We start from the raw sequence: 12,209 nt of genomic DNA on the forward strand, positions 1-12,209 counted from the left end.
GATTTCTCAGCGTGGGGGGCTTGGTCTCAGCTGGAAAGGGTCTGCAGGTGCGTGGAACTGCTGGGCTGGGGGTGCAGGTGGGTGATTCTGTGGGGTGGGAAGCATTGGGTAAGGTGTGAGTGGGTGATGCTCTGGGTTGGGAAGCATTGCTTAAGGTGTGAGTGGGTGATGCTGTGGGGTGGGAGGCGTTGGGTAAGGTGTGAGTGGGTGATGGTGTGGGTTGGGAGGCGTTGGGTAAGGTGTGAGTGGGTGATGCTGTGGGTTGGGAGGCGTTGGGTAAGGTGTGAGTGGGTGATGCTGTGGGTTGGGAGGCGTTGGGTAAGGTGTGAGTGGGTGATGCTGTGGGTTGGGAGGCGTTGGGTAAGGTGTGAGTGGGTGATGCTGTGGGTTGGAGAGGTTGGGTAAGGTGTGAGTGGGTGATGCTGTGGGTTGGAGACGTTGGGTAAGGTGTGAGTGGGTGATGGTGTGGGTTGGAAAAGGTCAGATGGAATATGGGTGGGTGATAACTCTGCCCATGGGGCTGCTGCTGGCCTTGCAGCCAGAACCCAGCTCATCTGACGTGGCTCCCTATCACCCTGAACTGGTAAAACCACCACAGGCCAGGCTGGGAGGGAGGTTCAGTATCTTTTGTGGCAGCAGCTGATGCGCCAGGGAGGAGCAGGGCTGTCCTCGATGGCTTGGGCAGATGCAGGACTGAAGCAGGCAGGGTCTGCTGGCTGGCTCAGCATCCACAGCCAGGCTAGCTGCCAGGGGAAACCTCCTGGTTGTGCAATGCTCTGGAGCTCTCCAAGGAGGCTCCTGGCTCTTGAGACATCTTTGACCAAGGCTGGACGAGTGACTGCCTTGAATTAAGAGCGGTTGCTGGTGGGGGCAGCAGGCCCTGAGCACTTTTTCCATCCCTAGACCTTGTGATGCATTAATCACCCTGAGTGCAGCCCAGCAGCCAGCTTCAATCGTCCTGACCTCGAAATTCCACAGCTGTCATTTCTTCCTCCTCCTCCTCCTGTCCCACTGTTCCCATCTCCTGCCTCCCCATCAGAGGATTTCAGCAGGGCTCATTTGAGGGCCCTGCTGCACCTCATTTCTCCTGGAATTGAGAGCAGCTTCCCTGGATCCTTCACTGCTTTTCACCTTTTCTATCATCTCTTGGAGGAGAACCCAGGCTGTGCCCAGGAGACGTCCATGTGCTGCTGGCACCCAGCCTGCTGTCCCTGAACCTTTTGAGCAGGGTTGCTTCCAATAAATTCACTATGTATTCACCCTTTGGCTCTTGGAAAAGCTCCCTGAGCAGAGTTAACCCTGCTGTTTCCTCCTCAGATCAGGGGCCAGCTTGGACCCACCACTAATTTTCCTGAGCTAGCTGCCCTGGCTTGGCACAGAAGGTCCTGTTTCCACGTGCCCATGTCTCCACTGTTGGCTCCTTCCCTCCTTTCAACCTTCTGAGCCCTGGCCATTGGCAGCAAATTAAAGTTAGGGCAACTCTCCCAGCTGCTGCCTCCTCTGCCAAGGTGTGAACAGGATGTGACCCTCCATGTGGCTGAAGAAGCTGTTGGAGCAGCAAATCCACACAGTCAGAAAGTGCTGGGCTCTACTCTTGCTCCTCAGAGGTGAGCTGCAGCTCTGCTCCATCCCTCCTGCCCCTTTTCTGCATTACCCTCCCTGTTCAATCCTCCGTCCCCAAACAAGACACAGTTTATCAGTGGTCTGTGCTGCCTTAAACACACTTTCTCTGGTGCTTCTCAGCCCTGACATCTCCAATCTCCTCTCTAATCTGTTGTGTTCACCCAAAACACAGAGCTGTGAGTATGATCCGAGGTGATAGCCCTGCCTCCAGTCCAAGGTGTGCATGGAGCTTTGTGTACAGGGCCTCAGGTCAGGATGGTCAGGGGGTCCCTCAGCCTCAAGGGGTGGCCTAAAGCAGTCTCCCTGGGATGCAGGGGTCCAGCAGGAAGAGTGGAGGAGCAAACAGGACCTGAGAGTTGGGGGTCCCAAACCACCCTTCACCTCTACTTCCCTTCAGTCAGGTCCAGATATTTCAAAGAGGAGAGAAGTGTTCAGGAACTAACGGTGCTGGGGAGAAGAGGCAGCCATGCAGGAGGCCAGGGGGGCTGGTGGGAAAGGGAAGGGAGAAGAAGAGTGGGTGGAAAAAATGAGTGATGGACCCCCAGGGATTAATCAAACCTGAAGGGCTCGACCTAGCCTTGCTGTGCTCTTTGAGTGAGCCAGGGGGTTCTGCCAGCAGGAAAAGGGACAGAAAACAGCTAATCCATCCCTGCCTCCTGCTCCTGTTCCTCCCCGTCCCCACACCCCTCCCCACACTCTGCAAACCCCCGAGCCTCAGCTCAACGAGCTCTCTGCCTGCCCCTGTCCATGTCCCTGTCCCCTCTGACTGTGTCTAAAGCCAGGAGGGAGAAGCTCACCCTTCCAGGCAGTGCCTGGGATAGAGTGTGGGGGGATCCGGAGAGGGGATCCAGGAGAGGGCACAGGGAGGGGACCTGGGAGAAGGAAGCCTGGTGTTGGGGACAAGGCGGGGGGCCCAGAGCAGGGGGCCAGGAGCCATCTGGCTGAGCTGCTCTTCTGAGCCAGCCCCTGCCTAAGCCCTCCCAGAGCTCCCCCAGTGAGCCCCTACTGCCGCGGCCCCGCGGTCCTAAAGGCAGGCGGGATGTGCACGCAAGCCGAGCAGCCCACATCAGCAGACCCCTCAGGTACCCTGCAAGGGACGGCACGGTGCCCAAACTGTCACACGGCTCAGCTCCTGGGGCTGCCAGGGGCGGGTGAACCCTTGTGCTGCCAAAATCCCCCCTCCTGTGCCAAGTCTTGCCCTGGGGAAAGTGGAGGGGGTGAGATGCCTGCCGGGTGTGGTGGCTTCCTGACGCCTGATCAGTGCTGGCCCTGGGTAAGAAGCATTTCTCCTCTCTTCCAAAGGCTCCCCTGAAGCACCAGGGCACCGATCTGCCCCCTGGTCTCAGTCCCCCAAACTCAGACCAGTAACCCCCAGTAGCAGAGATCCCTAGACCTTGCCCCTGGCGGGCTGTGGCCACAGCCAGTACGAATGGCCTCTCCCTGCCTGGGTTTCCCCACCTGGCAAATGTGTCCAGCAGCCCCCCCCCCAGCTCTGTTCCTCTCTGGGTGCCCCTGGCTGGTGTGATTTTTTCCCCCAGCACTGAGGGTGTCGCAACAAATGTTTGCAGTTCCCCCTTGCCCTGGCTTTTGAGGGGAGAGATTCTGGCAGCCCAGCAGCTGGCCCAAGCCATCTCTCCTGGGCACCCAGCCCTCCCCGCTGCCCTCCCCAGCTGGATGCTGCAGGGGCTTCAGCCAAACATCCCACCAGGGCCCTTGCCCCGTGTGCCACGTCTCGGGGCAAGCCGGGAGGGAAGCCTTGGCAGCTCAGGGAACACCAGGCTTAGGACCCTGCTCGCTCCGGGGCTTCCCACTTTGTTTTTCCTTTTTCTTCTTCTTCTTTTTTTTCCTTTTTCCTGGAGCTGCCGAGCTGGGAGGGGCTGAGCCTGCGGCTCCCCATAAACCTGGCGGCTTAGCCCACGTCCCGGGCAGATGTCGGGACCGCTCTGCCTTGGGTGGGAAGAGAAGAGGAACGGCTCCTCTCCAGAGAGTGAGGACGAGGGATCAGCACCCCTGGGCTTGAACTTTAGCACCCTCTTCTGCAGGAGTTTAAGGCAAAGATCGTCGTGTCCCGAGCGAGCTGCTGGGATAGGCGGGCAGGCTGAGGGCTGGAGGGGAGGAGAAGGCAGCTGCTCTCTCCAGCCAGGGGTTTTTATGGGATTCTGCAAACAGAAAGAACATCGAGGACACGCCGAGAAGCCAGGGAGTGTTTGCAGCGCTGGGGAGGCTTTCCGGGGCTGCCGTCGACTCGTCCTGCCCTGCAGATGGGTTTGATTGGAGCGGCGCGGGGCTCCTTTTCTTTTGACTGAAGACAACCCAGCCCCGGCGGATCGAGTTCTTTGTGTGCTCGAGTGGTGCCTTCATGGGAGCTGCCCCCGCAAATCCGGCCTCAGGGATTTCGGGGACCATCCCCTAGGCTGAGAGACTCTCTCGGAGGAGGGAGAGACCTGTTTGGGTGCCGGTGAGGTGATGCCGGGGCGGTAGCTCTCCCTGCAGGCAGCACGGCGTGCTCCGGGATGGCTGTCTATGCCCTCACAGGCTTCTCGCTGGTCAGCCTGCTCAGCTTCGGTTACTTATCCTGGGACTGGATGAAGCCCAGTTTGGTGGCTGATGTGGCCACAGACCCCATGGAGAAATCGCTGCCTCCCACCTTCTCCAGGCCCCCCCACATCATCTTCATTCTGACCGATGACCAGGGCTACCACGACGTTGGGTATCACGGCTCCGATATCCAGACGCCAACGCTGGACAGGCTGGCAGCTGAGGGTGTCAAGCTGGAGAACTACTACATCCAGCCCATCTGCACCCCCTCCCGCAGCCAGCTGATCACTGGCAGGTAAGCCAGCACCTGCCCACACCCCGCTCCTGTCCCCCCTTCCATCCCTTCTTCAGCTCAGGCTGCTGCCAGGCAGATGGCCCTGAGTGCTGGCAGATGATGGAGGTCCTCCAGAGAAAGGCATCTTGCTGGCTTGCTCTAGAAGGGTTCCCAAGTCAATGGCTGATCTTCACACGAGATAAATATGGGTTTGATGGGTGGACCACTAGATGGATAAGGAACTGGCTTGATGGTCGCACCCAAAGAGTGGCTGTCAATGGCTCCATGTCCCAGTGGAGGCCAGTGACAAGTGGAGTCCCTCAGGGATCAGTCCTGGGACCTGTCTTATTCAACATCTTTGTGGGGGACATGGACAGTGGCATTGAGTGCACCCTCAGCAAGTTTGCTGATGACACCAAGCTGTGTGGTGCAGCAGACACGCTGGAGGGAAGGGAGGCCATCCAGAGGGACCTTGACAGGCTGGAGAGGTGGGCACAGGCCAACCTCATGAAGTTCAATAAGAGCAAGTGCAGGGTCCTGCATCTGGGTCGAGGCAATCCCAGGCACAAATACAGGCTGGGCAGTGACTGGCTGGAGGGTAGCCCTGAGGAGAGAGACTTGGGGGTGCTGGTGGACAAAAAGCTCACCAGGAGCTCTCAATGTGTACTTGCAGCCCGCAAAGCCAATCAGATCCTGGGCTGCATCAGGAGAAGTGTGGCCAGCAGGTCGAGGGAGGTGATCCTCCCCCTCTACTCAGCCCTGGTGAGACCCCACCTGGAGTACTGTGTCCAGTTCTGGAGCCCCTATTACAAGAGGGATGTGGAGGTGCTGGAACGTGTCCAGAGAAGGGCCACGAGGATGATCAGAGGGCTGGAGCATCTCTCCTATGAGGACAGACTGAAGGAGTTGGGGCTGTTCAGTCTGGAGAAGAGAAGGCTCCGAGGAGACCTAATTGTGGCCTTCCAGTATCTGAAGGGGGCCTACAGGAAGGCTGGGGAAGGACTTCTCAAGATCTCAGGTAGTGATAGGACTAGGGGGAATGGAATGAAGCTGGAGGTGGGGAGATTCAGGCTGGATGTGAGGAGGAAGTTCTTCCCCATGAGAGTGGTGAAGCCCTGGAATGGGTTGTCCAGGGAGGTGGTCGAGGCCCCGTCCCTGGGGGTGTTTAAGAGCAGGCTGGATGAGGCTCTGTCCAGCCTGATCTAGTGTGGGGTGTCCCTGCCCATGGCAGGGGGGTTGGAACTAGATGATCCTTGTGGTCCCTTCCAACCCTGAATGAAACTATGAAACTATGAAACTATGAAATAGCAGCACATGGTAAGGCCAACAATGTGGATGCTATTGGGTAACAGATGTCACTTTGGGAGAGGCTGGTCTGTGGCCAAGAGGTCAATGAGTACCAGAAAGGAGCTGTGTCCACTCCGTGCTGCTGTCACACTGGGCCCTGAAGAGATGCTGGTGGGCTGTGGGGTTGAAGGATCATTCTGTGCTACATCTGCAAGTGCCTTGGGCCCTTGGACAGTGCTGTTCCCACTTGCATGTTCAGTGCTGTGCTAGCCTGGGCATGATGGGTGCTGGAGGAGCAGCCAGAACTCCCCTGACCCTGGGCCCTTCTGTTTGCTGGGCCAGATGTGGCTTTCCCTGTAACAGGTTGCCCAGGGAGGTGGTGGAAGCCTGGAGGTTTTTAAGGCCAGGGTGGATGTGGCTCTGAGCAACCTGAACATGTGGGGTGTCCCTGCCCATGGCAGGGGGGTTGGAACTACATGATCCTTGAGGTCCCTTCCAACCCTAATAACTCTATGATTCTGTGATTCTATGACTGGGAGGTCGCCACTCATCGTAAGTGGCTGATCACATCAGATCATCTCCTGAGGAGTGAGACCCAGGGATGTTTCTATGGCTGTGGGCACCCAGTGTCTAGGGGTGGTGGAGCCCATTGGTATCTGGTGTCTCTAGAGGGATCCCAAGCATCTGCAGAGTTTGCAAAGCAGCAGAGGGCACCCAGGTGGGGCACTGCAAACTCCTGGGGATCAGTATGAAATTCTTGCTTCTGCTGTCCAGCCCTGGCAGAGCCCAGTCAGCTCCCTGGGGTTGGCAGCAGCAGGGTCAGCTGCCGGTGGCATTCTGGGAGAGCAGCCCAGTGTGCTTTTGGGGTGTCTGCTGAGCTCCCTCTCTTTTTTTGTCTACATCTGCTTCTGGCACTTTTGGATGGATGAGAAGCTGTCTGTCTCTGGCATGGAGCTTGCTCCATGGGGCTGAGTGCATACATTTGGGGGTTTCCAGCACATAAAGAGCTGTCACATCCCCACCCAATGCCACTCCCCATCCCCACTGATACCTCCTGGCTCTTCCTTGGCAGGTACCAGATCCACACGGGGCTGCAGCACTCCATCATCCGTCCTCGGCAGCCCAACTGCCTGCCCCTCGACCAGGTCACCTTGCCCCAGAAGCTGCAGGAGGCCGGCTACTCCACACACATGGTGGGCAAGTGGCACCTCGGCTTCTACAAGAAGGAATGCCTGCCCACCCGCCGGGGCTTTGACACCTTCCTGGGCTCCCTGACGGGCAACGTGGACTACTACACCTACGACAACTGCGACGGGCCGGGCGTCTGCGGCTACGACCTGCACGAAGGGGAGGACGTGGCCTGGGACCAGAGTGGGAAGTACTCCACAGTCCTCTACGCCCAGCGAGTCAGCAAGATCCTGGCCTCCCACAGCCCGAAGGAGCCCATCTTCATCTACGTGGCCTTCCAAGCGGTCCACACGCCCCTGCAGTCGCCCAAGGAGTACCTCTACCGCTACCGCTCCATGGGCAACGTCGCCCGCCGCAAGTACGCCGCCATGGTGACCTGCATGGACGAGGCGGTGAAGAACATCACCTGGGCCCTCAAGAAGTACGGCTACTACGACAACAGCGTCATCGTGTTCTCCACCGACAACGGCGGCCAGACCTTCTCCGGGGGCAGCAACTGGCCGCTGCGGGGCCGCAAGGGCACGTACTGGGAAGGGGGAGTCCGTGGCATCGGTTTCGTTCACAGTCCCCTGATCAAGCGCAAGCGCAGGACCAGCTGGGCGCTGGTCCACATCACGGACTGGTACCCGACTCTTGTCAGCCTGGCCAGGGGCAACCTGAGCAACGTGCCTGGCTTGGATGGTTACAACGTCTGGCCTGCCATCAGCGAGGGCAAGGAGTCGCCACGGACAGAAATCCTGCACAACATCGACCCCCTGTACAACCACGCCAAGTACGGCTCCTTGGAGGATGGCTTCGGCATCTGGAACACGGCCGTGCAAGCCTCCATCAGGGTTGGGGAGTGGAAGCTCCTCACTGGTGACCCCGGGTACAGCGACTGGATCCCTCCACAGACGCTGACCAACTTCCCAGGGAGCTGGTGGAATCTGGAGCGTCTCACTGACGGCCTGAAGAAGTCCGTGTGGCTCTTCAACATCACCGCCGACCCCTACGAGCGCTACGACCTCTCGGACCAGCGCCCGGATGTGGTCAAAAGCCTCCTGCTGAGGCTGGTGCACTACAACCGGACGGCCATCCCTGTCAGGTACCCTGCAGAGAACCCCCGGGCTCACCCGGACTTCAACGGTGGTGCCTGGGGGCCTTGGGCCAGCGAGGATGATGCGGAGGAGTGGGAAGGCGTTGGGGAACCCCTGAAGAGCAGGAACAAGAAGAAGAAGTGCAAGATCTGCAAGCTGCGCTCCTTCTTCCGCAAGCTGAACACCAGGCTCATGTCCAACCGCATCTGATGGGACTCTCCCAGCACTGACCCAGCTTGAGAAGGGTGGAGCTCCAGACAGCAGTGCCCTGGGGTGGGGCCAAGGGAGAGGGGCAGACGGGGAGGTGGCCATCAACCTCTTGCTTTCACTTGCCCCAGGGTTCACCCTAAAACACCTCCCCTCTCTGGCTGGATGGCTGGACACAGGGAGGTGGTGTCAACAGGTGAGGAAGGAGGATGCAGGCTCAGCTGTGTGGCTCGGCAGCGGTGTAGAAGTCTGCTGGGCTGGGCTGACCTGCCCACAGCTCCTGCCAAAGAGAGGGACACTTTCCTCAAGGACTCTGCGGGCAATCACAAGCTTTAAGTGTTGGCCATGAAGTGGCAGGAGGAAATGCAGGACCCTGGGGTAGGGATGCAGAGGTTGTCCTGCAGGCTGTTCCTTGCTGTTTCCCTCCGTGTTCACGCTTCTGACTTTCTGCCTGCTGCTCCTTCTTTGGTGTTGCTCTGGGAACTCAAGGACCTCCCCAAACCCAAGATCACATCACTTCCCTGCTGCACTTTGTGGAAGGATGGGTTCCTGATCATGGGTGTCAGACATGAGGTCACCAAGGCTGGACTCAGCCTTGCTGCTACAGGGATTTGATATGGGGTGGTGGCTTTTCCTCTCTGCTGGCTTGTGGGGGCTGGGAGCAGCCCCAGTGGGGATCTGTGGCCTGTGGAGGCGTGGTTGGATGCATTCAGAGAACATAAGGAAAAACATAAGGCAAAACATAAGGAAAAACTTCTGTACTTTGAGGGTGACAGAGCACTTGGAACAGGTCTCCCAGAGAGGTTGTGGAGTCTCCTTCCCTGGAGGTATTCAGAACCTGCCTGGGCACAATCCTGTGTGATCTACTCTAGGTGAACCTGCTTTAGTAGGGGTTTTGGACTAGATGTTCTTCAGAGGTCTCTTCCAATCTCTACCATTCTGTGTTTCTGTGATTCTGTCACAGATGGTTCTCCATGGCCCCAAGTTTGGGAGGCAGGTTGGCCTCAAAGTCTAATGGACTTCACGTGGGTCAGCCGCCCAGCAGACTCTTTCATCCACAGTGCTCCCTAGCTGGCGTTGACGTGTGCGTGGCTGTGGGCACGTGCATCCTACACATCCAACCAGCCAGCCACCCGCTGCTGCCCCTTCCCAGTGCTAGACCTGCTCCTGCCCCCACATCCCTGCTGCTGAACCTGGAAGATCTCAAGAAGGTCGCCGCAGAGACCGACGTGCTGCTCTGTAGCTGCAGGACTTCAAAGCCATGGCGGGGATGGGGCAGGGACGGGGCAGGGACATCACCCCCCAGCCTCTTGCTGCAGATGGGGACACGCAGGGAGGGGAAAGCCCTCACCCATCACAACCCCCCCAGGGGCAGGCTGGGGGGCCCGGCAGCTCGGGAAGGCAGGCGGCCGGGCCGCAGCACGCCCTTGCCTCCGGCAGCCGCACGCCGGCGAGGACGACGGAGGGTAAATAGCTGTGGAAGCGTTTGGGATGCAGGGTGCATTTCCATTGACACAATGTGTTTTACATCTCTCCCCACAGGTTTCTCTTGGTGCAGCGTGTGTAGGCGAAGGCCCTGCTGTGAATTTTGAAAATAGTTATTTTTGTCTCTGGAAAAATGAGGCCCGTTAGGACTTGTCAGCTCTTGGATGAGCAGTGTGGGCTTGCTTTTTTTTTTCCCTCTTCTCCCCCCCCACCCCCCCCCTCCTTTTTTTTTTTTCCTCCCTCCTTTCCTTTCCCCTCTCTCTCTCTCTCCCCCCTTCCCCCCCCTTGCAAAACAACATTCATTTAAAAGCCTGTCATTGAAAGATGTGACAATTGGCAGCCTGCACGCCGAATACCTTTCCCTGTGCGAGGGACGGGAGGAGAATGCAAGTGACACGTTTGTAATCCTTTGCTTTTTCTTTCTTTCTCCCCCCCCCCCCTCCCCACTCTTTACTCTGAGCTGGATTATTTGGGGGAATTGGGATTTTCTATAGAAACAAAGCAAGAAGGGAAAGGGAAAAAAAAAATAAAGAGCAAGCTGACAGCGAGGCAGAAGAGATCTCTTCTTGCAGGGCTGGGAAGGAGTTTGCAGAGCCTGAGCGTGGCACTCTGTGTGTGTGTGTGCTGGTCCCAGCTGCGCCCTGCACTCCCATCACTGCCCGCCTGTCCCACCAGCTCCCCACATCCCTACAGGCACGCCCCTTGTGGTGACAGCAAGGACAGGTTTCAGAGGAAGGCTCAGCTCCTCCAACAGCCCCAGGCTTCCTTAGCACATCTCCCCGTGGGGAGCAGTCCCCACAGAATCCTTCCAGCCAAGTCAGGCTCTGGGAACTTCCTTAGCACCCCTCACCGTGGGAAGTGGTCCCCACAGCATCATCCCAGCCAAAGCAGGCTCTGGGAGCTTCCTTAGCACCCCTTGCCATGGGGAGCAGTCCCCACAGCACCCTCCCAGCCAAGGCAAGCCCTGGGAGCTTCCTTAGCACCCCTTGCCATGGGGAGCAGCCCCCACAGAATTCTCCCAGCCAAGGCAAGCCCTGGGAGCTTCCTTAGCACATCTCCCCATGGGAAGTGGTCCCCACAGCATCATCCCAGCCAAGGCAAGCCCTGGGAGCTTCCTTAGCACACCTCGCCATGGGGAGTGGTCCCCACAGCACCATCCCAGCCAAGGCAGGCTCTGGGAGCTTCCTTAGCACTCAACACCATGGGAAGCAGTCCCCACAGCATCATCCCAGCCAAGGCAGGCTCTGGGAGCTTCCTTAGCACTCAACACCATGGGAAGCAGTCCCCACAGCATCATCCCAGCCAAGGCAGGCTCTGGGAGCTTCCTTAGCACCCCTCGCCATGGGAAGTGGTCCCCACAGCATCATCCCAGCCAAGGCAAGCCCTGGGAGCTTCCTTAGCACACCTCGCCGTGGGAAGCGGTCCCCACAGCATCATCCCAGCCAAGGCAAGCCCTGGGAGGATGCTGAACATCTTTGAAGTACCTCAGGGGGCCAGCCCGGTCCCCTGGCACCTGTGCCACCTGTGTGCCTGTCAGCAGTGGCATCAGCTGCTATCTGATAAAGCCAACTGGTTGCTGAATAGAAAGCAAGGCTTTGTTGAAGGAGACTGCGGGAGGCTGAGCCAAGGGAGGGGGGCAGAGGGCGATGATGGCTGTGGGGAGCTCGGGCACAAGTCGTGGCAGAGGGGGAATCAGTGCCAGAGGCAGCAGGAGAGTGGGGCCGGCCGTGTGGGGCGGTGGCAAGGCTCAAGAAGCAGCTTTCATTTCCATATTTACATAAACACATCCAAGTTTAGTCTTTCTTGTATTTTTTTTTCCCCCTTTCAAAAATGGAAATTTCCATGCAAACATGCTCGCTTTTCTCCCTTTGCTTTCGCTAATGAGGAGCTTCAGCTGGTCTTGCTTCCCTTCCAGACTCTCATCTGCTGGGCTGATGCTGGCTTCGTGCACTCAGCCCAGCCATGGCCTTGGGGCCATCTTCTTCTTCTCTCCCTCCCTCCCTCCCTCCTTCCCTCCTTCCTTCCTTCCTTCCTTCCTTCCTTCCTTCCTTCCTTCCTTCCTTCCTTCCTTCCTTCCTTCCTTCCTTCCTCCCTTCCTCCCTTCCTCCCTTCCTCCCTCCTCCCTCCCTCCCTCTCTCTCTCCCTCCCTCCCTCCCTTCCTTCCTTCCTTCCTTCCTTCCTTCCTTCCTTCCTTCCTTCCTTCCTTCCTTCCTTCCTTCCTTCCTTCCTTCCTTCCTTCCTTCCTTCCTTCCTTCCTTCCTTCCTTCCTTCCTTCCTTCCTTCCTTCCTTCCTTCCTTCCTTCCTTCCTTCCTTCCTTCCTTCCTTCCTTCCTCCCTCCCTTCCTCCCTTCCTCCCTTCCTTCCTTCCTCCCTTCCTCCCTCCTCCCTCCCTCCCTCTCCTTCCTTCCTTCCTTCCTTCCTCCCTTCCTCCCTTCCTCCCTCCCTTCCTTCCTTCCTTCCTTCCTTCCTTCCTTCCTTCCTTCCTTCCTTCCTTCCTTCCTTCCTTCCTTCCTTCCTTCCTTCCTTCCTTC

The 12,209-nt window shown here is 58.1% G+C and overlaps 1 protein-coding gene across 1 annotated transcript; it reads left to right on the plus strand.

Annotated features, from left to right (window-relative positions):
* The first annotated feature begins 3,462 nt into the window (after positions 1–3,462).
* ARSI (arylsulfatase family member I) lies at positions 3,463–10,391 on the plus strand. The gene is made up of 2 exons (XM_068148208.1): positions 3,463–4,456; positions 6,795–10,391. Exons 1-2 carry the CDS (start codon positions 4,137–4,139, stop codon positions 8,194–8,196), a joined length of 1,722 nt encoding a protein of 573 aa, XP_068004309.1. The 5' UTR covers positions 3,463–4,136; the 3' UTR covers positions 8,197–10,391.
* The last annotated feature ends 1,818 nt before the right edge of the window (positions 10,392–12,209 follow it).

This window comes from Melanerpes formicivorus, unplaced genomic scaffold (genome assembly GCF_026170545.1).
Source record: "Melanerpes formicivorus ecotype bairdi unplaced genomic scaffold, bMelFor1.0.p_v2 SCAF_2, whole genome shotgun sequence".
Lineage (NCBI taxonomy): Eukaryota > Metazoa > Chordata > Aves > Piciformes > Picidae > Melanerpes > Melanerpes formicivorus.

What these genes read in the sequence shown, in the direction of transcription:
- ARSI (XM_068148208.1), top strand. Translation starts at nt 4,137, where the DNA reads ATGGCTGTCTATGCCCTCACAGGCTTCTCGCTGGTCAGCCTGCTCAGC. An exon ending in AGCCAGCTGATCACTGGCAG is followed by an intron (nt 4,457 to 6,794) that starts GTAAGCCAGCAC and finishes CTTCCTTGGCAG; the next exon opens with GTACCAGATCCACACGGGGC.